The sequence below is a fragment of the Polypterus senegalus genome, chromosome 6 (assembly GCF_016835505.1).
Source record: "Polypterus senegalus isolate Bchr_013 chromosome 6, ASM1683550v1, whole genome shotgun sequence".
Taxonomy (NCBI): Eukaryota; Metazoa; Chordata; class Cladistia; order Polypteriformes; family Polypteridae; genus Polypterus; species Polypterus senegalus.
The window spans coordinates 129,407,570-129,432,946 of record NC_053159.1 but is presented as its reverse complement, the minus strand read 5'-3'; the positions used below and the strand labels follow the sequence as shown (position 1 = coordinate 129,432,946).

The window sequence follows — 25,377 nt, the reverse complement described above, 5'->3', positions numbered from 1 at the left end:
TAAGTGTATGTCTATCAATAAACCACAGTGTCTGTATGTGATACAGTTATGTGTGCCAGCATTGTCTCTCTATTATAGAAAAAATCTTGGGAGGGAGACTAGGGAGACGAGACGTGATCTTCTCAGAAGACAATCTGACGTCCCGCGAGAGACACTTTAACGTCATGCGAGATAAGCAGTGCGACAACATTAAAACAAGTTCATGGACATCTAATGTTGGAATGCTTTTGGCAGACACGCTTCATGTGCTCCCAGCTCTTAAAACAACAACAAGCGACAAGCAAAACATGCAGCTTGCCAGCAGATGATCCGATTGCGAGCAGCGTTATACGTCCTGCGAGAAAGAGATTTAACCATTCCCAGGGCCGGAAATAAAGGACAAGTATTGTTTTTACAAAAGTTTAAAAGTAAAAGTGAAAATAATGCATATGTAACAATTCCCATGAACATAATCTCTTTAAATTGTATATCCGGTAAACCAAACCCGGGGGTGGGCGAGCGAAGTGAACAGGGGCAGCCCCCTAGTATAATAAAGGATATGATTTGATTTTTGTACACATTACAGGTGTTCCTAATGATTTGTTCCAAATTACTATGAACACCTGTTTATCTATGCAATTATTTAATCAGCCTAACATGTGGCAGCAGCGCAGTGCATAAAATCCGTCAGATACAGGTCAGGAGCTTCAGTTATGTTCACATTTAAACCAGAATGGAGCAAAAATGTGATCTTAGTGATTTTGATTGTTATTGCCAAATGGGCTGGTTTAAGTATTTCTGTAATTGCTCATCTCCCAGGATTTTCACATACAGCAGTCTCTAGGGCTTATCCAGAATTGTACAAAAGACAAAAAACATCCAGTGAGCGGCGGTTTGGGGGACAGAAACATCTTGTTGGTGAGAGTGGTCTGAGAAGAATGGTCAGCCTGGTTCAAACTGACAGAAAGGCTACAGTATCTCAGATAACTGCTGTGTACAACTGTGGTGAGCAGAAAATCATCTCAGAATGTATAACACGTCAAACTTTAAAACGAAAGGGCTACAACAGCAAAAAGTCATGTTGGGTTCCACTGGTGTAATCCAAGAACATAAAGCTGAGGCTACAGTGGGCACAGGCTCAACAAAACTGGACAAATGAAGACTGCAAAAATGTAGCCTGGTCTGATAAATCTCAGTTTTGGCTGGTGGTAGTAATGGTATGGGGAATGTTTTCTTGGCACATTTTGGATCCGTTAATACCAATAAATCATTTCTTGAGTGTTAATGACTATTTGAGTATTGTTGCTGACCATGTCCTTCCTTTCATGGCCATAATTTACCCCTCTCCTCCTGGCAAACTTCCAGCACGATAATGCAGCATGTCACAAAGAAAAGTCATCTCAAACTGGCTTCATGAACTTGAGAATGAGTTTAGTGTCCTTCAGTAGCCTTCTAAGTCACCAGCTCTGAAACCATGAGAACATCTTCTGGGTGTGGCAGAACAAGATTGTTGCAGAATGAATGTGCAGCTGACAAATCTCAAGAAATTGTGTGATGCAATTACTAAATCTCAAAGGAATGTTTCCAGTATCTTGTGGAATCCATGCCACAAAGAATTAAGACTGATTTGAAAGCAAAAGGAAGTCCACCCAGTATTAGTATAATGTTCCTGATAATTTGCCCAGTGAGTGTACAAGTAGAAAGCTTTTCTTTTAAATAAATAAATAGCATGGTAACATCCATGTGCCCATCTAGTTCCTGCATGCACCAATCCATTATGGCCTATCCTGTTAGATTTCAGCACAAGGCAGGAAACAGCCCTGAAAAAGATACTAACCTATCATGGGACACATTGATGCACATGGTCTTCGTTATGTATTGCCATTTAAGGTTAACCACGTCTTTGGACTGTGGAATGGAAAGTTAGTCTATAAAAGAGCACACCTGTACATCAATACCAGAACAAAAACACCAGCTAGCTTCTGTTGTGACATATGGAAGGGAACAACTATGTGAAAATAAAGAGAGCATGCAAACTCCATACAGAGTGTGACCTTGTGCATGGGCGTCATAGTGGGGGGAGAACAGGTAATGATTACCCACGGTCTGCTGGGAGAGGAAAGTCCTTGAAGCCTGGAATGAAGTTTGTTTTCGAGAGGAAGAGGCCCACAGAGACTGCCTATGTATAGGGCTCAGAGTTCTGTGTTGCATCCCTGCCTGATGGTTAATCTACCCTAAGGCCTGCAAAATGTGAGGAATCAGTGCTAACCATTGTGGTACCTGGAAGAACAAATGTAAAGATTGATATATAACAAATCACTACACATGTAAATGAACAAATAAACAATAAATGACTCTCCACCACAACTCAAGTTGTGCCACTGGGGCACACATTGGTCTGCTTTTTCTCAACACCAGTGACACAGTAACTCTTAGCTTCTGGTTGACAAGCAGGGCAGTCATTATAGCTTCCTCTAACACACTGTGAGGACTCTGCCTTCTTCCTTGTGCCTCATGAATGCAAGTGTCCCTTTGAACGCCAGGGTAACCCAGTGCAGGCAGCACTTACGTGCACTTACGTATAGAACTCCTCGGCAGGGGATGTAGAGTGATTCGTCCAGTTCATGTTGCCTGGGCTCAAGAAGTAGTTGGTGCAGTTGAGTGTGTTCCATGGGTTGCTGCAACTGACCCATGGCAGCTGGGAGCTAAAGGACGACAAGAAGTAGTAAAGAGCCCACGCCATGATGGTGTTGTAGTAGAAGGCAACGTAGAGGGCAATGATGCAGATGGCAAAGCCGATTCCTAGTAAAGAGAAATGCTGAAGATGAGAGTAGCCTCCAAGGGGGCATCCAAAGTACAGCAAGAAATATAAACAACACCTACTAGTCCAATTAATCTTTATTTTATGTAGCACCTTTCATGCTGAGTGCTTTGTAATGCAAGCAAAATAATAAACCAGTTTGAAGTAGCTACTACATTACTGCCCCCTTGTATTTCTCAAAACAGTACCCTTTTCTGCTTTTGATCTTTATAAAGTTTTACATTTAATTAATTTTAAAACAACATAATACATCCATTATCCAACCCACCATATCCTAACTACAGGGTCACGGGGGTCTGCTGGAGCCAATCCCAGCCAACACAGGGCGCAAGGCAGGAAACAAACCCCAGGCAGGGCACCAGCCCACCGCAGAAAAAAAACATAATGAATGAGCAAAGTGTGAATCCAACAATGGACATCATTGGGAACTGATGGACTGATCATAACAGCCTACCTTTAAATATAGGGCAGATGTTCTTCCAGATGGAGATGCAGCCACTGCGATGGTACTGGCCCAAAGCAAGCTCCATATAGAACAAGGGGACTCCACCAAAGAGTGCCATCAATGTGTAGGGCAGCAGAAAGGCGCCTGCAAGGAAGAACATGCCAGACACAGGTTCATACAGCATAAAAAAAGATGGAACTACAATAGCCATACCAAGTCACCATATAACCAGTCAACTTTTTGTTTTAATCTGATGCTGGAAATTAAATCTTTTCAGGTACAAGTTAAATACTTTCCCCAAGTTTGACGCCTGATGCAAGGGCTGCAAGTATTAAGAAGGTGGCTAATTGCCAATGACAGTGTTCAGCCCTTCTGGGTTCGACTGGGTCCTGTTCTCAAACCTGTCTATTTCCTCATTTCAGTTTTTAAGGATCTTACATACCCACTCCCCCGTGTAATACCCTCCTAATTGTTCACCAAGCTCTTTGTCCTGGGTTTCAGTGCCTCTGTGCAACTGGATCTTGGACTATCCAACTGGCAGACTCCAGTACATATGCACTGGCAGACATACCATCTCCATGCTGATCCTGAATACTGGTACCCCCCAGGGTAGTGTACTAAGCCGTCTGCTGTACTCCCTATTCACCCATGACCATATGGCCAGATATATCTCCAGTACAATCATGAGGTTTACGGACATTCTACCATTATAGGCTTGATTACAGATAATGATGAGGTGGATCATGCTATAGAACTATTAAGACCTGCATTTTTTGATTTAAGTTTCTACCTGTATGTAATAAGGTCGCTCAACTGTCATATGTGTAGTCAACTGAGCAAATTAAGTGCCACATCTTCTGTGATTCTTGTGTATGTAATATACAAGTAAGAATTTCACTGTACACTGTACATGGCAGCAACCATACAACACGCACTTCAGAACAGGTCATCCACCAGAACATAAGCATGTTTGGGCCTGGCCTGTAGGTGGATGGGAGACCATCTAGGAAAAGCTTTGGTTGCTGCCGGAAGAGGTGTTGGTGAGATCAGCCAGGGAAGATTACCTTCTGGTCTGCGTATGGATCACAATGTCCCTATGCAGTGCTGGAGGCACTGCACTGTAAATATGGGGCTGTCCTTTGGATGAATTTTTAAACCAAGATCCTGACTGCCTGTGGTCATTAAAGATCCCTGGGTATCTTATGAAAAGAGCAGACTTTATTCCAATGTCCTGGATAAATTGCCCTTCACAGCCTTGTCCATTCTGGCCCCCTAATCATTCCCTGTGTCTAGTTGTCTCTCTCACTCCTTTACCACCTAAAGCTAATGTGAGGTGAGCACACTGGTGCAATAATGGCTGCTGCTGCATTAGCCACGAGGATGCTACACATTGGTGGTGGTTGAAGTGATTCCTGTCTGTCGGTGTAAGGTACTTCAAGTAGTGAGAAAAGTGCTATACAAATGTAATTAATAATAATAATAATAATACAAGTGATGATAAAAAAGACCTTTATGTTGAATACAAAATCAGTCCTTTCACACCAGTGTAAATATTTAGACTGTAAGAGTAAAATATTGCCACCAAAAAGTTTTAGAAATCAAGTAGCACCTGCTCTGAGGTAGTGTGTACCCCTGCAAATGTACCTAACTCACTATAGGCATGGTTCATTCCATCATCAACATTACTGTGAGCAGGTATTGTCATTATTAAAAATTGATTATTGTTAGAGCTGTAGCTTGTCACCATGGGATTTTGCTTTTATTACAGTTGTCAATTATTATTAGAGTTGTGGCACCAACAAACAGCAGGTTCACTTTTTCTTTTCTGTTTACCTGTGCTGCTATGTCTATTTCACCATTCTGATGGAGCATTTGGTACCTGTAAACTTCAAGGTAAGAGGGTTGATGTCTCTTGATGGTCCTTTGGTGAGAGTGTTTTAGTTGAGTATTGCATGTTATTATGGATGTATGTTTTGGTGCCACTAGAAGGCTTTTGAAAAGCGATACAAAAAAAAAAAAACTAAAAGTCCAAAACATAACCTTTGGAACACATCAGTATTAGAGGACAAAGGCAGCTGTGGTATTGAATGGAAAATTAAAACCAACTGAAATCACCAACTTGGAGGTCAGTTATTGGGAGAGGTGGTCACCTTGAACACCAAGCCTGGCAGAGTACTGGAGCAGCTCAAGAGAAGATCAGGGAAAAAAATGAACGGCTGGTGAATGGGCACTCCTGACATTAACATGGTGAGCTTCATAAGGCTCTACTGTATTTGTCGGAGTTCATTTCTTTTTAAATGCTTTGTGGGCTCATATCACATTCCATTTTTTGCTACAGTTATTTTAAAACGGGACTCTATGTTTTGTCTGTGTTAATCTGTAGTTTATATTTATGGACTAAAGAATGTGTAATGTGATAAAAGTGAAGAAATGTTTTAAATTTGAAATTGAGACTTGGGGGGGGCGGGTGTCGAAAACTGGGTGAGAGGGTGTTGACATAATTTTATTTTACATGTTTCACAACAGCAGAGTAGAGTTTCTTTTATTGCATTCTTTGCTGATAATAATGTAAGTGGATTTTGGTAAGGGTTGGGGAGAGCTTGGAATGAAATACAATTATAGTTTTGACTCTCATTTCAGACTTTACCCTGTCCTAAATAGGTTGGTGAGGTGTAGCAGATCAGTCGATGAGACTTATCACAGTGTAGCACATTGAAATAGTGGGCAGCTACACTACCCTAGGACCCTGGCTACTTTCCTGCCTGGGGGATTTTCATTCTTTATGCATGTTTTTTAAGGATTTCCACCCCAGAGGCCAGCTTCATGCTGTTTTCCTACTTTGCCTCTTGTAGCGTGTGACACTGCCCAGCAATGGACTCTGATCTCTTTCTTTATTTGTTTCTGATTCTCTTGGGAAGGTTCAAGCTCTCAAAGTTTATTTTATTGAAAAAGTGTTTAAAAAAATTATATGAGAGATTCTTGCATTGCAAAATAAAATTAAAAGGTATCCTTTTTGTAGTTAGATGATGTTATGGTGTATAAAATCTGTACATTTTGGTTTCCATTATATTTTGTTCAAGACAAGACAACAGATGAAATTAACAAATTAAAGCAGTTTTTCTTCCCTTACACTTTACTTTTATAACACTTGTTCATAGCTTCGTGCTAATTTGGTTTTATAGCCCGGGAAAGGATGCTGAGGTGAAACCTCAGGCTATTGATGGATGGACATCTGGAACAACAATTTGCTTTATGGCCTAGGACAGGAAGAACTACTGATGCCTCAAAGTACATCAAAGGTTTTGTTGTGTGGGAAAACGGACAATGAATTAATTCATCAATCATTTTGACAGCCAGCCAATCAGGTGCATGTGTTGTGAAACCAAGGCTTGACATTTCATAATAAATATGCCTTGGTTTGGAAAGAAGAAGAGAGAAGCAAAGGGAGAAGAAAGAGAAGCAAAGGGAGAAGAAGAAAGAAGAAGAGGAACGGACGAAGACGGCCCTGGTCGTCAGAAAGGCATCATGAACATCGATTGCTAAATCAAAACGCCTCCCTGGGACATTCATCCTTGTCATCTGTAACTTTTTCGTAAGCTTTTTCTAAAGACTATATATATTCAGACTTTCCTATCACTACCTATTTTCTAGTATTCTTTGTTCTTGTGGTATTATTATTCTTGTAATAAATACCATGCTGCTTTTAACTTTCAATGCTTTGTCTTAATGTCTAGAGTGATTGAAGTAATAAGTTAGATTTCTTTGAGCACCTGGTGACAGCCGGATTTTTGCCATTATTTCTGTGCTGCGAGGTTTATATGGCTGAGAGTGAAGAGCGCTATACTCAACAGAAGGAACAAATATGAGAAAGAAGGTATTCTTGGCTGATGAATGGCCTATAGTCAAGAGTGCGGAGTCTTTGTATGTTTAAATGTATTCTTGTAGACCAAAAGTAATATTTAGGTCTGAGATATCACTAAAACATCGTATTGTTGTTCGTGCCGAAAATAAGTAAGTCTCTTGAAGTGCTGAATGACAGGCTGTTATTCCTATAGCACTTGTGTGGTTTAAAGTGCTAAGGGTTAATCAGCGTGTGTGTGTCATTCATGGAGCACTGTTGTGGTTAGGGTCTGTATGTGTGTTTATCTATGTGTGTGTGTGTTCATCTTAAAGTGCAACAGTAGACCAACCCGATAACGAACTTGACGAGAACCCTTACCCTTGAGGAAACAGGTAAAAGGGCAAGTGGAGGGAAATACCACGATAATACAGATGATTACCCAAGCTGTGTGTGCATTACATTATAAAGGGCTAAAAAAAGAGAAAAAAGTGAAAGCAGACATCCACAATGACTTTAGGATTGTGGTTTCAAAACTGTGTTAAGCTGTGAGCCTTGCCCTAGCTTCGCCTACATTCTTAAGAATAATGTTGAGTCAAGATTAGTAAATTATTTTTTGTGTCAATGACTATTTGTGTGAAGACGAACTTTCTAACATTTTAGCAAAATTTCCCCTTAAACAATTTTCCAACTGTGTTTCTGTGGTTTTGTTGAAGAATTTACTTTATAGTAACAACTCAGATCCACTGCACTTCATAATTTTAAACAATTCAGTCTTGTCACTCTTAGAATGTTTAGTTAACTCTTACAGTTTCTCTTCATAGCTCATACCTCTCAGTCCTGTGATCAGTCTAGTCACATTTCTCTGGACTTTCTCTACCAATTTTACACCTATTTTAATATGGAGACCAAAACTGTACCCAGTACTCCAGATGAGGCCTCACTAGTGTGTTTTACAATATAAGAATAACCTCCCTTGTCTTGTACTCCACACATCGTGATATGTAACCTAACTTAATATCCTGTTAGCCTTCTTCATCACTTCTGTACACTGTCTTAATGGAGCTATGACAACACTACTAGGACTCCTAGTTCCATCTCATGAGGTGTACTTTCAAGTTTCAGACTTCCATTGTGTATTCAAATCCAACATTTTTACTTCCAATGTGTAATTCCTTACATTCACTTACATTAAATTTCACCTGACACAAATCTGTCCAAGTCATAATTCTTTCCATGTCCCTCTGTAATGATTTTGTGGATTCTGCACTATTTGCCCTTTCACCTAGTTTAGTATCATCTGCAAATGTGTCCAACTTGTTGTTAATGTTCTTAATCCATATTGTTTATGTACTTTTGTATACTAAAAAGTGCAGCAGCCCCAGCACTAATCCCTGAATTACATCACCTAATTGTGAAAAGGTTTAATTTGCCATAACCCTTTGTCTGTAGCATTTAAGCCAACTGTGTGCCCCCCTACACACAGTGCCTTGAATTCCCACTTCTTTTAGTTTGAATACTAACCTGTGTTGAGGAAACAGACCACCCTAGCCCACCACTGAAAACCTGGCACAACAACCAAATTGGGTCAGAAATGGACTGGAGGATCTCAGATTTCAAAAAATTGAGATTTGCATAAGAATGCATGAAAGGCAAAAAGACCTGAAAATTGAGCCATGTGCCGAACATAAAGATAAAGATATCAGTTAAAACCACAAAAACACTTCCTCTTTTAAGTGCTCTATGAAAAACTGAACCTCTTAGACTTGTTTTTTTTTCTTAAGTATTATACTTTACAATGATTAGCTGATTATTTAATCATAGCAATGATTTTAGATAATAGTAAATATGAAGCGTATGACAAATGCACATAAAGACAGAATTAGAAATAAGGAAAGGTTACTTATGCAAAAAATGTGTAGTTTAAATCATATGTGCTAGGAATTATTCAACATAAAAGGAAACTTGATTTCAAAAGAAGTATTATATCTTCTAAGAAGGGACATTTCTGGGTAGGGCAAAAGTCAATTAAAAAGTTGTTATTTCTAAAAGTACCCATTTTTGCATAAAATTTCTAAATAAATGAAACCCTGTGAGATACAGACAACTTGAAGATAGAGAGGAAGGTCTGAATCTTTATCATTGCTGCTGATCTTTTGTAAGAATAGATTTTTTCTTTTATTACTGATAACTCTATTACAGAAGCTAATGGTTAAATCAGGCAAAAGGTTAAAGTATTATATTAGATAGAATTTACATTTAATCCTTTATCTTTGTACTTTAATAAATGAGATAATCTCTTTTAATATTAACTGATGTATATTTTTCTGGTCTCAGAGGTTTAGGTGGAAGGAGAGTATCAACTTAGGGGTTTCATTTAAGGGTTAAGCAGGGTTAGCGATTTTCAATACAGGCCTGTGGGGCATTGGCCTACAGCAGGTAAACTAAACCTCTTAAAATCTCAACTCCAGGTGCTAGGACCAGCAATCTGGGACTGCATGGAGATCCTTAATGGCTCTAAGGTCACCATTGCCTCCATATATCTCACCCATAGCCCAGGAAAGAGAGATATATAACCTGGGATACCTCCAGACCCAGATCTAGACACCTCTCATGTGGTATCTTATCCAAAGCCTTCTGAAAATCAAGGTAAGTAATATTGTATGCATCTCTCTTATTGTATGCTTTTGTTGCTTTCTCAAGGAATTCCATCATATTAATGAAACATTATCCCTACCATCTAAACCCACTCTATCTATTGGTAGATTAATCTCCTCTGAGAAAGAAACAGAAGTGCCTCCCAGTTACAACAAAGTTAGTTCAATCACTAGAGCTTTGGGCAGAAATTGAATAGAACCGTCACCTGATTACTCCTCAGGCCGACCAGTCAGCGACATTACACTTTGAAATAAGAGTGAAACTTTCACCCGGAAGATACAGTAGATGACACCTCCAATATACACCTCAGTAAATCCATAAAGTAGCGGCATAGACAAAAAGCAGCCCCACGCACAGGGCATTTCAGTGGAACAGTAACCTTGTATCATCTATTAGAAGTACTGACTCTCATTACCACCACATGGAAAATAGTGAGGCCTGTTAAATATAGAAATAGGAGACTCTTCCCAGTTATATTTCAGCTAGTCCTGCCAGTAGCACTAGAGACAGATGTATGATAGAAACCTCCCTGTATTATGCAAAACAGACCAGTCAGTCCATTACTCAGTAAAATAAGACGTGCTACACAATTATGTTAGACAACTCAGTCTTGTATATAGATAGAATAAAAACTCGGAAATGTCTTTCAGTTACACCTAAATGTGACCAGCCTCAACCACTATATACTGAAATATGACAGATGTATTTCCTAATTACATGTCAGGCAGACCAGTCAGCTCTCTTACAGACAAAAATAAGAAGTGCCTCCCAATTATGCGACAAGTAGATGAGACAATTCATAGAGTGAACGCCTCCCAGATATAGAATATAATAGGAGCAGAAACTCCTCACAGTTACAGTTGAGGTAGTTGAGTCAGCTCAATAATAGGCAGAAATATTTCCATATTATGCCTCAGAATGAGAGCTACTCCACAAGCAGATCAGTCAGTTTAATTCTGGAGAAAACTGGATGAACCTAACAGGTATACAACAGGCAGATTAATCATCATCATTAAAGACAGAATCATAATGGAAATGTCTATTAGTTGCAGAGGTGAAAAGTCAAACCAACTACAGACAGAAAGAGGGGTAGAAATGTTCACCGGTTACACCCTTTATGGGAATATGACCACCTCTCAGTTGTTCCCCTTTCAGACACCTCTGTCTCAAACACTTCGGCCAACATCTACTTCCATGGAAACAAGGAAGGACAAATCTTTCACTAAACTTTGCTCAAACAACCCAAACTTCTCCTCACACGTGAGTTACAGGTGAACAATAGCAGGTGTTTTTCTGGCCTGGTTCACCTCTAACAGGTTCAGTCATCCTCACTACAGGAGAAAGGAAAAGGATGAATAGGACTGGAAAGCTTTGTTCGGCTGAATGGCCTGTTCTCGTCTTGCTTGTTGTAATGTGATGTTAGAGCTCAAAAGGGGTGGTCAGGTTGGTCATTCAGGGACATCTGAATAGCCCATAGTGAAACTTCCTCAAGTAGCCTGTCAGCTTGTACATGAGCAGATGTTGTTGGCTGGTTGTACCCATGCCAGATGGGAAATGTCTCCCCAATACACCTGTCACCTAGTGATAATGAGAGAATCTGCAGTCTAGAGCCTGGCCAGCCTTGCCAAAGATTACATAACTGGTTGACCGGAACCTTGAAGCAGCACCTTTTGTAGTGTGACAGAACAGTGGGCTGTGAACCTCCATTTTAGTTCATGGGGAAAACCATCAACCTGGCTGCATCTTGTCTAGACTATTCTGCTCATTTGAAGGGCTGGGGTGGAAGATAAGTCACTCATAGTAAATCATGAATATTGCAGAAAAAAAAACAAAAAAACACCTCTCCTCACTTGGTTGTATAGCAAAATAACAAAATGCACTTTGTAAGACTCTTTGAACCAACTTACCTCCTCCATTCTGGTAACATATATAGGGAAAGCGCCACACATTGCCAAGATCCACAGCATAGCCAATCACAGATAGAAGAAAATCCATTTTCTTGCTCCAGGTCTCCCTGTGGATGCTGGGGGTCAACTGATGAACTACTAAGGTTCGTGGACAGGCTGTGGTTGTGCCCTCTGCTGGAGTCTGTGGAGCCGAAGGGTAGCCATTGGACACTTGTCCAGCTGTATCACTGCCTTTGGCTCTCCCAATCTCCTTGTCCAGCCCAGTTTGGCTGCCATTGCTTCCCTGAATTAGCAGTCCATTGATTCGTGGCAGTTGAGTATCAGGGGTGCAGGTTAGAGGGCAGCTTTCGGTCGTCTCCGGGTGCTCTGCCTCCATCTTGATGGCTAAGGTTGTGACACAGATGGTAAATTTGACATTTTGGCACCCATCTCCTGTTAAAAAAAAAAAAAAAGACAAAAATTGAATATATCAGCTGTCTATCATCATTTAGTAAACTGGGTTTTGATAGGTTTACAAGATGAAAAGATTTGGAAGGTTGAAAAACAGAAAATTAATGGCAAAGAGCAGCATAATAGAGCTGTGTGATTTTTGACTTTTAGTAATACATTAGGGACAGCATGGTGGTGCAGCAGTTAGCACTGTTGCTGCAGAGCTCCAGGAAACTGGTGTTGTGATCAGCATCCATGGGTGAAGTTTGCACCTTCTCTCTATGTTTTAATCCCACCCCCCATAGACATGCAGCTTAAGTCTAATGCGACCTGTTCGAAATGTTTACTGTTGGACAGGTCTTCTGCAATGACTGGACTCCACTAATCTGTCATAGCTGGGTAGTAGGGAAATAGCTGATCATGGTGGTATTAATGACTGAGGAGGGCAAAGTAGTTTATAGTTTATAATAGGAGGAAAATTTCTACAGATGAAAAATGTATACTTGTGCAAGGGTGTCAATTTGCACCAAAACAAGTGTGGCAAATCATGTAGTTGTGGCACCTTGCAACACTGGGGTCTCAGTTCGAAGAATCCTCCCTGTGAGCTCAGACATTTAGGTTTCTCCTTCTCACTCCACAGACATACAGTGAGGTGAGTGGACTGTACTAAAGTGTCCTGTGGGTCTCAGCTGATCAAGAACAGCAGTTCCACTCTTTCATATGCAATATTTCAATATAGTTCCATATTACCAAACTCTGCTTATTGCATTTTTAATTTCATTTGTTTAAAGCCATTGGTGGCCTATCTCTAGCGCCTTAGTATCTTTTGTTCATTTATTTTCTCTTTGGATTAGGTGATATTCTTTTTTATTTTGTACAGTACCTTGTAGTAGTGCGGTGTGCTGTATAACCTAAAGACTGATTGAAAACTAAATTGGTATATTGTTTATGAGTGTGTCCACTGATATCCTGCACTCAGTCTAGGCTTGGTTTCTATCTTGTACATGATGCTACCGTTATAGGCTCTGGCCTTCTGAGACTCTGGACTGAACAAAACAAATACCAAAACAAATGAGATAGATATGGGTTTGTGTTTGGGCGCAAGTGGGTTCCAAGATGAACCATTGTCTCCCCAGACCTATTTATCAAGGGATGAGGCTATAAATGTGAAGGCAGTACAAAGCCACATGCAAATCTCACCTGAGACTGACCTCACTGTGTGTGTGTTTGTGTGTGTGTCTGGATGTGCATTTTGTTCTAAAATAAACATATTCTATTCTATACAGGATAACTCCAAGTCCATAATATTTCAAAGTAGATCCACCCACATTGTCACTTAATGACCTGCACACACCTAACCCATGATCTTAAAAAGAAGTCACTTAAAATTACGGCAAAAAATAAGCCTGTTCATTAAGCAGAGATAATGGTTTACTAATTAAAAATGTGTCAGGAATGAATATGTGCAGCCACTTTGGCTCTCCGGGATCTGAATTTAACACCCCTGGCCTAAATGATTGATTCATTTACACAGTCCATATATCTATCCATTTTCTGAACATTCTTATAAAATTACAGGAAACAGATGCCTGCGATTAGGTCAAGGCAGTTACCAGTTCTGGATGGGATGCCACTCCATTGCCAGACACAATCACTTGTTCTTATTGGGCCAATTCAGAGCCTCCATTTAACAAACAATGTTGAAATGTAGGGTGTGGATAGAAAAACGTAGTTGAGTGAGAAAAGTCACATGAATGAATACAAGAGCCAATGCAAAAACAGATGCAGGTCAATGGAGCACTTGTACCTTCATGTACAGTAGGTGAAGATTTGTTTCTTATCCTTTTTTATATCTTGACTGTGTAGAAAGTGTAGTTTGGGGGAAAAAAAGCACTTAAATTGCCCATCTTCACCTATAAACTATTGCCTGTGCCCCCCTCATTAATGCTACGTTCACATGCCTGTAACACATTTTGGGCTGCTTCACCTCAATGTCATCTGGGAAAAGCCAGTCCTTTGGATGGCATACTTTGAGAGGGCAAGGTATACCATCAACTACAAACAGCTATGAAGTGACCATTGATGGTCCTGGATGTTCCAGCATCCCTGTTGACTACTCTTCCGTAGAATTTTCAGGTGTCTGCATGTATTTAGGGGGTGGCATAGAGGGCACATACAAAACGGGCTTGTCCCTGATATTCCCAACACCTCTCTCATTGCCAGGCTGGATGGATTTCATTTGCTCTCATTTTGGGCCTTGGTGGGTTAAGTCATCCACTGTCCTGTGCCATTTTGGCCAGAATCCCTTCTCAGTGAGGCACCTTTTTGCCAAGTCAATGTGGCTAAGTAACTGGAAAATTAAGAACAAGGCTTCCACTGTAATCCACACCTTGACCCATAGGGTAACCCTGATGAAGTTATGAAAATGGTGGAAAAGGTTAAGTTCTTAAGACTTGTAAGACACTTTGGTTAAAACATAAAATGTAAAATTCTCAAACCTACTTAAACCAGTTTAGGGTAAGGGAGTCTATCATGGTAGCATGAGGCATAAGGCATTGCCCATTGTGCCCATTTGGGGGTGCCCAAAGCCCAAACACTAAACACAACTCAGTCACACACCAGTTCAAGATAAAATGAAGCTGGTATTTACTGGGTAACATTACCATATTAGAATAACAAATCAGTCCAGCAACATACCACTATCCAATAAAGCACCTCCTTGTCTCTTTTTGTCTCCACTGTGACTGTCGTCAACTTCCACTTGTCTCCCTGTATGAGGTGAGACACCTCTTTTTATATCAGACCGGGGAGCACTTCCAGTGTCATGGCATTCTGGGTCATACAGAAGCTCCCTGAAATAGGGAGGTCTGTTCTTCACAGCACCTTTGAACAAACTGTTCAAAATACCAATTTGTCCCTGAACCATCGATTATCTGGGTATTCCAACAGGATCAGAAACTAAGGACCATCCTGGCCAGGTTACGCCTCTATTTTTGTACTCTATCCATTACGGCCTCCTGGCTGGGTATGAACCTCTTCCCCAGTTTGCCCCAGGACTGAATTTAGATTTGCCAATAAACCAAGCACAAATTTTACTTTTGAGATCAGCAAAGATACAACATTTTAAAACAATTGGTTTCGAAGATATCCGCCCTGCATACCAAAGCATTTGTACAATGATAACGTCTGTGTAAATTGACATATCTTCTTCAAACATCATATTTGCCTAGTTACAGGTACCAAGCCTGTTTTTTTGGTGCTGTACTTATCCCCATATTCTTCAGACACAGTCTGAATTATGTCCTGACATGTATAGGAAAAACAAAGAACTATAATCATTGAAATATTTTTGGGTTATGTTAAATATAATGATTATAGAAATGACTCTTTTACATATTTGTTTGTATAACAATATAAAGAAAGTTCAGTTTAAGTGAAGTTTTTTTTGTAAGCGTCAAAAGGTCAAAGTCAGGATATTAAAGGGGAAATTGCGGAAGATTGCATCAGATCAGAAAAGAGTGATACTGAGAAGGAACTAGACCGACAGCCAGGAAGCAGCAGTCTTTCAATTAGCAGGTGGTTCTTTTTTTCTGTTTTTTGTGGAAATACAATTATCGTTCATGTTATTGAATAAAGGAAGACGACACCTGTTGTTAATCTGCGTGCCATCTGAATCTGTGCAAAGACACAACATGTCCAATGGTAAATGCTGTAGAATTTTTTAATTTAACCACAAGTTTTACAGTCTGCTCTATTTACTCATGGAACTAGGCCTATAATTTGCAAAATGTTTGCACGAGTAGTTTTTGAGATGCATAATTGTTTTTTAAATATTAATGAACTATAAACACACCTTGATCTGTAAATGTCGACAAGGAGAGAGACATTAAGCCACCCTTTACCAGTTTGTCTATGCAGCTTGGTTACTTCATTAGACACAATGTGCTCAAAGTTGTTCATTTTACCTTATGTTCATTTGTGTACATCAGTGGTTCTCAACCTGTGGGGCGGAAGTAACAAAAAGGGGGGCGCAAAGATGTGAAAAAAAGAAAACAAGAATCAAAAATATGAAAAAAACATCTGTTGAAACCAAAGCAAATTAACTTAAACTACATTCTGATACAAGAACAATAAATATAGAGTTAGATAAATGTCAATAAAAATTAAGTAGGTATAATAAAATATACATCTACATTTCAAAAAAATGTTAGGGGGGGCACGATTAAAACTATTATGAAAACTTGGGTCGCAAATACTTAAAGGTTGAGAAACGCTGGTGTACATAATAAGCATACATTATATTCTGTAACAGGCAGCTCTGGGGGCAAATAAATGATTAAAAGAGGTTAGCATCTTTACTTTGTAATGCTTACTCATGTAAGAGTGGTTCTGTTTGGTTTGGCAAGTTCATTCAGTTGAATGAGCCTTGACCTCAGGCTCCTAATGAAATGTAAGAGAGTTTTGTTGACCCAGAAGAGACATAAGTTAAAGATCAAGCCCTGCATGAGAAAGGCAGTCCATGGTGAGAGTCTGGGTAACGCGAAATAAAGGAACACATTATTGTAACCTAACAAAGTATGAGCGTAATATAATCAGGTTAAGGTTTAAAGTCTTGTAATCACATTAAAGTTACGTACTTAACTAGAATTTCGCTACACATTTTCTTTTAAATAATATATATTTGTCTTGATTTGCGGGCATTCAATTTCATGTAATGTTGGTGGAGGTGAGTGTGGCTACACCTTCTGTGTCTCCCAACTGGTTTGCTCAGGGGGAGTAGTGTACGTTCACCTTTATGAAAATGCCTGATCTTTTCTGAGATTTTATTTCAACAATAAAGTTTACATACAGTAATATGCAACATATGTTTATAAATAACATACAAATAATACATTCAAAATAGTAGGGTAAAAGTAAGAAAGAAAACAACCAAACAATAATAGTCTCAGAAGGATAGAAATCATTAGGCAATAGACTGGAAGGCTTTGACCAACTTCAAAGCTTTATGGTTTGTAATTTGTTGAGGAGACTTTACATAAAACAGTAAGGAAGAGCTGAAATAAGGGACTATCACTGATTGATTTACATTTATGCATATTTTCCAAATAATATAAAAAAAGACCAGAAATTAATATAATTAAGAGATCTGCTCTCATAAAAGAAATCATATTATTTAATATGAGAAAAAAAAACTTTTTTGTGCCACCCAGGCAGATATTTCTTCCCATAGGTTTCTAGAGAAAGGACAATCAAGAAAAGATATTGAATTTCTTCTGGTTGTGAATTACAACATGTACAATTAATATCAACATCTGGAAACATTTTACTTATAAGGGCATTAACTGGGTACATTTTATGCAGAGTTTATTCACAATTATTCATAAACCTTTTGTAAAAGAAAATATTCCTAAGCAATTAACCATGCTTTCTGTCAATTCATTTTATCTTTAATAACCGTCCCCCATAAATTAAACGCTCTTGTAATAATCTGTTTTAAGTAAGGAATATGAATCCTAATAAATGTATTGTTAAATTTTTAGAATACCAATAAATAGATCAAGAAGGCAATACAAGTTCACAGGAATAGCATTCAAAACTAAAATAAATTCAGGATAAGACACAGAGAAGCCATATTTTTAAATAAATTTGGGGTAACCTAAAATGCTTCCATCAATATCAAATAAATCCCAGATAAAAACAAAATTGTAATTCACCCAAGTGTCTAGAAGTAAAGACTGATCAGTATTATTTTACCACATTACATGATAGTTCACTTACTTTGGCATTGTATTGAGGTCGACTTTGTCTTTATTAAAAAATAAAAATAAGCTTTAAAATTTAGCATTTTTATTTTTACAGCGACTTGAAAGACTATATTTTACGGAGAGAATTAAATTCTATCTTAAGAAAGCAGTGGAGAAGTGAACAGTGGGGTGGGTGTATAATTAAACATATATTAGCTGCGTTAATATGTTTTGCTCCTCGTAATGTACAATTTCGATCAATACTCAAAACAAAGTCCGTTTTTCCGAGCTCGGCAAGGATTCGATATCCAATCAAATGGAAACTGTCTGCGTCATATAGCAGTGTATCCCGACATGCATTTCGATTATTTCGTCACATCTCTTTAACATTCCCGCAAAAACTGAGAAGTCCGTGTACGGCTAAGGTAACCGTGTCTTTATCTCTATTGTCAGTAAATATAAAATTGTTAATTACAAAATGTAAATGATTCATTTTGCGATAGTGTAAAGAACATCAAGGAAAGAGGGCTGAGAGCTACGGGCGTGTTGATTATGCTATACAATAAACGCTGCAGGTAGCTGGGAGCACCCGAACAACAAGTGCTCTTCTCTTTTGGCCGCTTCAAAGGTATTCATTTTACCGTTTACCGACTCCACCTTTACGTGCTCGAGTGGTTAAGTCTGTTGTGTGTCCATAACAATTACTTATGAATACTTTGAAATCACTTAAATTTTTATGAGTTGGACTCCTCTTGATATCTAGTTATGCAAGCTGAAGAGCTTTTTGGGTACTTCCTTTTTGTTTCACCAGACCCGAAAGACCGTAAATTTTTGAAATGAAAGCACACATTTTAATATGTCAAATATATGATGCAACTAATCTTGTTTAGGCCTATTATATGCATCTTTCCTCAAAGTAAATCATTACATTTCTCACTATCATTCCAAATTAGGACATTTCATGATAATTTAGACCTTTTAGTTTTAATTAAGTTTACTTTTTGTGAACAAAAGGCTTCCAACTACCATATATTTAAAATGGCTCAGTTCTAATGTGAGTCAATTTGTTGTTTATCTGCACAATTGTATTCAGTGGTATTGGCTATATCTTTTTTTAAAATGTGGAAATGACAGCTGGCTTGTTACTCTTGTATTTTCCATTTGCTGTATTTTTTTGTGCCTGGGTTTGGAGAGTAATGTAAAAATAAAGTAATTAGTGATACCATTTTTTCCCTAGTAATTGAGTAAGTATTCCTCTTACAATTGGAGAAAAGTAATTAGTACTTTGTAAAGTATTACTTTCTTTGAGTCACTATAACAACTTTGTCCAGTATGCATGCACTTGCACAGAATGGGACAATTTTTAGTGTTGCTGATCAACCGAAAGTCTTTGGAATTTATGTGGGTGTCATACACCTAGGAGAGACCCACAGGAACATGAAAAGAGCAAGTAAACTGCTAATAGAATGAATTAATCAGTGTGAAAACCAGAAAGGTAAGTGGACTTGTTGCCCTCTGACTGTCTTACCACTTTTAAATAAACTAAAAGTCCAATTCTAATCTATTAGGCTTTGAATCTCCTGAAACGTTTTGTGACAATCTGGTTTCCTACTAATGGTGCGGTAGATAGATGGGCTTTGGAAACATTGCCATAAAGAAATTTAACTAACTTCTCACTGTAACATAATGCTTGTGGCATTAAAATGGGTTGATCAGTGCCTGTGTACATTTTAATGGATAAGGTCAAACTAGTTTAAACCCAGTTTAATTGCCTGTTGGTCTCTGTGCCTGGCTCTGAATGAAAGAAGCCATCGTCTGTATTAACCAGTGTTTTACTCCCCTAGAATCTGCTTGTTTTGCCCAAAAATGTAAAATGGCTTGAATTATGGGCATAGTTTTGATTTATAGCTAATCTCTCGCTTGTAAAATAAGGTCCTCTCTAAACATTACCAGTGTCTAAAAGTCACCTCCTCAGTTCTTGTTTTATTCATTTCTATTAAAATTGTCTCAAACATTTTAAGATCACCAAGTTGCATCACTTGTCTGAACTTTCCTAGTCACACTGAATATGGTCATGAGGCCAGACTAAACTTTGTCTGTAATCCAAAACAAAACTAGTGCTTCGAGTACAGTCCCCACCTTGGGTCTAATGGTCCATGCCAAACCAGTCAGTGACCACTACGTCACCATGGATTCACTGAAGACATTGCTAGGTTGGCTCATAAAGGACAGGATCTGAGCCAACTCCCGTATTTCATGGGCGGTTCAAGGGATACTCTGGAAAAAAGGCTGTGGAAGTAAAACGTTCGACTAGGTTTATCTTTTCACCAGGTTCTGATGGAAAACTGGCATTAGAAGAGGAAATATAAGGAGGTAAGCAGACTGGATCTTGGACTACTCTGGAGGGACACAAGACAGTAAAATGTATTAGTTCAGGAATGTGCAGGGGATTTGGAAAAAAAAATGTATTTTAGGCAACTCTGGATTTATAACTCTTTACTCACCGGTACCTGCAGTGTGCAAGGGTGTGAATTGGGACGGTCTCTGAAAATCTTCACGCACAAAGTTTTATATAATAATTAGGGGACTGATCTCTACAGCGCATAGAGGTATAAAATGGAATCCACCTGGTTTTAAACTGCTTTAATAACTGGGTTGTCTCAACAAGGAGTGCTGAGCTGGGATTTAACCTGAACACAAATTACCAAGCTTAGTAGGGCCATGATTCGATCCTCTGAGAGTCACCTAGGTGACAGAATTTAATACACTGGAGTATGGTTTTAAACCAGGGAAATGCTTTCAATTCCTTGACCTACTGGATCATCTGGCCTCAAAGGATATAAGATTATTGTGCTTCTGGGTCAAACACAAAAATGCGAGACATCAATCCCCTTGTCTTAACCTGCTCAGTTTCAACTCTGCAGAGGATGGCTATGAACTTGGATCCTCCTATTCGGGAGCAGCAGCTCATCTATTTGAGTTAAAGGGAATTTTTGTCTTTCAGCTGAGCAAGTGGGTATTTTGACTTCTACTGTAGTTAGGAGGGTATCACATTATATAGTATGATCCTCACTGCCCTCTCTGTACACTTGTCCCTACTGTGAGTAATCCCAGGGTCCTAGATCTTACCAAGTGAGACAGTAAAATAAAAAAGCAATACCTTCGCAGCCTAAAATACCTCGGCATCTAGCTATTGATAAGGAAAGACACTATTTATATTGTGGGCAGCGTTTAGTGTTGGTGAACAATTCAAACCCTGGATGCTATGAGGCAGCTTTTTACTGTCTGTTGCTTTCCTCCCACATCTCCAATTTGATAATCTGGGATTGACTTTGTTTGGATGTGTGAGTGGACCATCCAGGACTGCCTCCTACATTGTGTCCAATCCTGCTGCAATAGAGCTGGATTTATTCCAGAATTGGGTTTGACATTATTTTATGTTGCCTAACTGCTTCCTCAGCTGTGGTGCTACCCAGAATTTACCCATCGGGACTATTGAGTCAACAAGTAGGACCACGTATGAATAGTGGGCAGAGCAGCATGGGGAGGTGAGTCACTATGGATCTGTGCATTCATAAATCATATTAGGCTGCAAAATTCTGTTTTGCTAATAAATCCTTGGGCAGCAACTGCGTCCTAACTTGAGTTTGCATCAAGTTTTGCGTTCTCCTACTGAGCACTACCGCTGCTGAATTGGGATGGTTTTTAGTGAATATTGGGGAGGTAGGGATGCTGGGCCATTGCAAAAGGCCCCAAAAGTTTATTTTCCCTTCACATTATTATTATGCTGGAGTGATTTTAAATTCCCTATGATGTTACCCCATCAATGGCATTTCCTACTGCATAATCTACTACTGATTTTTCAGTTTCATTTAATTTATTTTGTATTTTAACAAAACGGGAGCGGCTTTGTACCCAGGAGTGCTGTATGAAAACAAAATCAATATAAATTGACTTTACCCTGAACTGCGCTGAGGTTAAAAATAGTTGGATGGATGGCTAAATGCATTCAAAATTAGGATTGGGACTCGAAAGAGTCATAAACCAAGCAAAACAGAATAATGGGTAAATTGGGGAAAAAAGATGTTTGCCTTTTTCAGGGAATTCATCAGAAGAGTCACACCTTGGTGAAAAAACACTTGTCTGTTATTTTCTAAAGAATGCAATTTGAACCAAGGTGACTTACAAATAACAGGAGTTTCTTTTGTAATTAGTGTCCAGTGCCTTATCCACTAGGCCTGGAGAGATGTTTCAAATTTAAAAAGAAAAAATAATGCAGATTTACATTTGGTATTTTTTTGCAAAAATATTCAAACAAACCCCTATTTAGTGTTTAATCATTCTAAACAGTTCACAGTTTCCTTGGTAGATGGCTGCATCTGATGCTTCCAGGTTAAGCTCCAAGACTGCGTCCTGTTGGATTAAGTGGGTTTGTACATAGGGTGACAGGTTGGGACTGTGACCCAGTGATTTAAACAGGATATCATTAGTCAGATTGCCGAATCGATCCTCAATTTCTCCGTCTTCTGTCTAACCCGAGTGAGGTCAAAGGTTTAGGTAATGGACGGAGTCGTCGCAATTTGGCAGGTCTAGCCCCCCCCCCGGGTGTTAGCTGTACCTCCGATCACTGCATAAGCTGCACGAAATGTCTTGCTTCAACTGCCTCAGGTTCAAAGCGCTCCTCAGAGAGCAGGTGGCTGGCACAAGTCCGACCGCCGAGCTCACGGCGCCGCCTCACCAACGACCACTGCAAGCCAAACATGTGAAAATCATTTAAGACAAATTAGAGCATTCTTGCAGAAAGCAACAAATTAGACCAATTACAGCGAAATCATCAGCCCCATAGGATTACCACTACATAGTGCTTGATCCAGCTGCGCAGGAGTGAGGGCGACATTCGAGACTCTTTGGACAAGACCAATGGGTCCCGTAATGTCATGCATAGGACATAGAGACGAAAGTGTAGTCTCGGGGTGCTAAATACTGTCACCCATGCATGCGACTAGCGAAGAGTAATAGGGTTATGAAAGGCGCCATATAATAATACGAATGCAAGTAGTGGGTCAACATGGATTTGCACAAGAAAGGAGTCTGGGCTACTAATCTAGAGATTAAGTGTGAGCCACAGGGCGGCTGACCTCCTGCATCCAGAAAAGCAGACGGTAGTCAGCAATTTAAAATCAATCCCCACAGAACGTTCCGTTTGCCCCTCAAGGTCAGACTTTTAATTTCGCCTTGCTTCAAATGAACGTTCGGAATCATCAGTTAGGAATAAATATTCGATTTTTACTTTTCTGCACTCCTGTTATCTGTTTTACGCAAGCCTTATTACGCCACGGGGTTGCGTCTCTTTAAGGATTTCGAATTGATGTAAATTAATCCCCCATCCACCCATTTCCCAAACCCTCGTAATCCAATTTAGGATCCGGGGAGCCGTAGCCCAGTTCGGAACTGCCGTTTAAACTACCTCGAGTGTCTCTGGAGTGTGAGAAGGAACACGAGTAGCAATCCATCAATTTAACGACCAGTTATCGCCAGTGTGGAGAACTTGGAACCTCCAAATAGACCTGGACAGAGGAGGCATTCGCACCCATTATCGAACAACGACGATAATACTCTTTTTAAGATGAAAACGCATTTAAAACAAATGTACATTTTCAAAAAATAACTTTTTTTTATTCTTGTTAACATGTAATAAATAGAAATAATTGAAATTGCTGAAACCTTTAGCTCAAATCAGTAATCAAAATATGTAAAAACATTCATAAAGTATTTCTAAAATTCAAATCTATTCTCTTTATACAGTAAACATTAAATGTAATTTTAAATCCTGACCATGTGACATTTTTCGTAAAATTTTAACTGACATTTCTTCGCATGCAACGATTTTAACACTCTTGCAATCCCTTAAGTCCGTGTATCCTTTTATACTCGCTCTGTTTCATAAACTTATACTGAAAAATTCTTTTTACGTATTACCCATTATTCCACGTCCCGGAACAAGTTTTACATATTTTTTTGAAGGGATTGTTGAATTAACCTTCCTGAATTTGCTTTTAATTAATTTGCTCATTAATTAATTAATTAATTTAAAGCGTAGTTATTAGAAATTGTGAAGCTTTCTTTTAAGGAAAGAAAAAATTGAATATTAATAATGCCTCAAGTTAACCCGTTTAACTGGAAATCAAGATTGAGCAATATTTTTATAAAGTACTTAAAAATTAAGAAAATGTTTCAGCAGTAGGGAATATATTTAATCCCATGCCTTTGAAAAATGTAAAATCCTAACCAAGAAGTCAAGGTGATTTACAAACGTAGCTACTTAACTCCTCGCCGGCAGTTTTCTTTTGATCGCCGATAAATAATATAAACATTTAAAGCAAAACCAGTTTCGAATTATAGTTAAAAAAACAAAAAACAAAAACAAACTGAAAACCGTGAATAAAAAGAAAAAAGTGTGTTCTGCGTGACTATGGATGCGTATTTTGTCACTCGTCTTGAAAATCGTGCATTTATGATTTTTAATTACTGATTTATAATAAAAGCCACATTCGCACAGCTCTGTCACACATCATTCATCCCCATGGGCTTTTAAAATAAGCGGCCACAAGTGTGCGTACTTACCTCTTCTTTTTTTGGGTTGCTTGCTTTGGGGAGGCTCAGCTACAGCCCAGTCGCCGACCCCCGGAGTTCCGTGCTCTGTGCTCGCTGCCTTGCCGAGTGTTCCTGCTCAAACTCTGGATGAGTTTTAGTACGTTACCTCAAAGTGCCCGCCCGCCCCCCTCACATGGGCTGATTTCAGATAATCCACTACCAGGCACATCCACAAACTCTGCGCAACGTCACACTGAAACCTTGGGTTTATGCCGTTTTTTTCCTTTGGCAATATTTGAAAACGTCCGTCCCTCTGTCTCAGATACAGTCAGGTTCTGCTGCACTTGTGAAAGAAAGGAGAAAGCTTCTTTTCGCGGTACACCCAATGCCACTTAACCGCATGTTACGACGATGACAAGGTGAACGATGCCAAAGAGTTAAACAAGACAGGCGGTCGAGGTGAAGGGATACTCTAGTTAAATAAATATTTTCATACTCATCTGTCTCCTGGTTCTTTCCGTGCAGTTTTCAGATGTATCTCAATTTTTTTGCTGGCAGGTGAGATTGCGAAAGACTCCTGGTATCGGTAGTGAGCAGAAAATGAGTACCAAGTTGGTCGGAGCGCATCTTATGCTGCAACTGGAAGGACTTCAGCACCACTTATCTGCTTTCATTTAGGAGGGATTAGGCCGCCGAGTGGCCTGGACCAGCCCAGTGAGTCACCAAGGGGAGAAATCTGAAGAGGCTTAGGGACGAGGGTCAACTAGGAGGAAGGTGACGGTTGTTACTGCCCAGCCTGCATACTGTATATTTCAGTTGTTCCCAAATAATAATGGACGGCTTTGCGCACACAACTCTGCCTATGGAAAAAGGCACACGAAAAATGAATGGATGGCGGTAGGCAGTGAACCGCATGGGCTGAATTCTGGCACACCCTGATTCTTCAGTTAAGTCTTCATGTT

General features: G+C 39.3%; 1 protein-coding gene across 3 annotated transcripts in view; it reads right to left on the bottom strand.

The window, feature by feature from the left end:
- slc6a4a (solute carrier family 6 member 4a) overlaps nt 1-25,040 on the bottom strand; it is a 56,864-nt gene extending 31,824 nt beyond the window's left edge. The window contains exons 1-5 of one of the 3 annotated variants that reach the window (XM_039757172.1): nt 24,446-24,720; nt 22,440-22,568; nt 11,649-12,080; nt 3,255-3,389; nt 2,559-2,781 (exon numbers count right to left, since the gene is read on the bottom strand). In XM_039757172.1, the coding sequence (XP_039613106.1) occupies nt 2,559-2,781; nt 3,255-3,389; nt 11,649-12,024 (734 nt within the window). In that variant the 5' untranslated portion in view covers nt 12,025-12,080; nt 22,440-22,568; nt 24,446-24,720. Of the gene's footprint in view, nt 1-2,558; nt 2,782-3,254; nt 3,390-11,648; nt 12,081-22,439; nt 22,569-24,445; nt 24,721-24,911 lie in introns of those variants that run through there. The other 2 variants (XM_039757170.1, XM_039757171.1) reach the window with 2 other exon arrangements.
- Between the last annotated feature and the right edge of the window lie 337 nt (nt 25,041-25,377).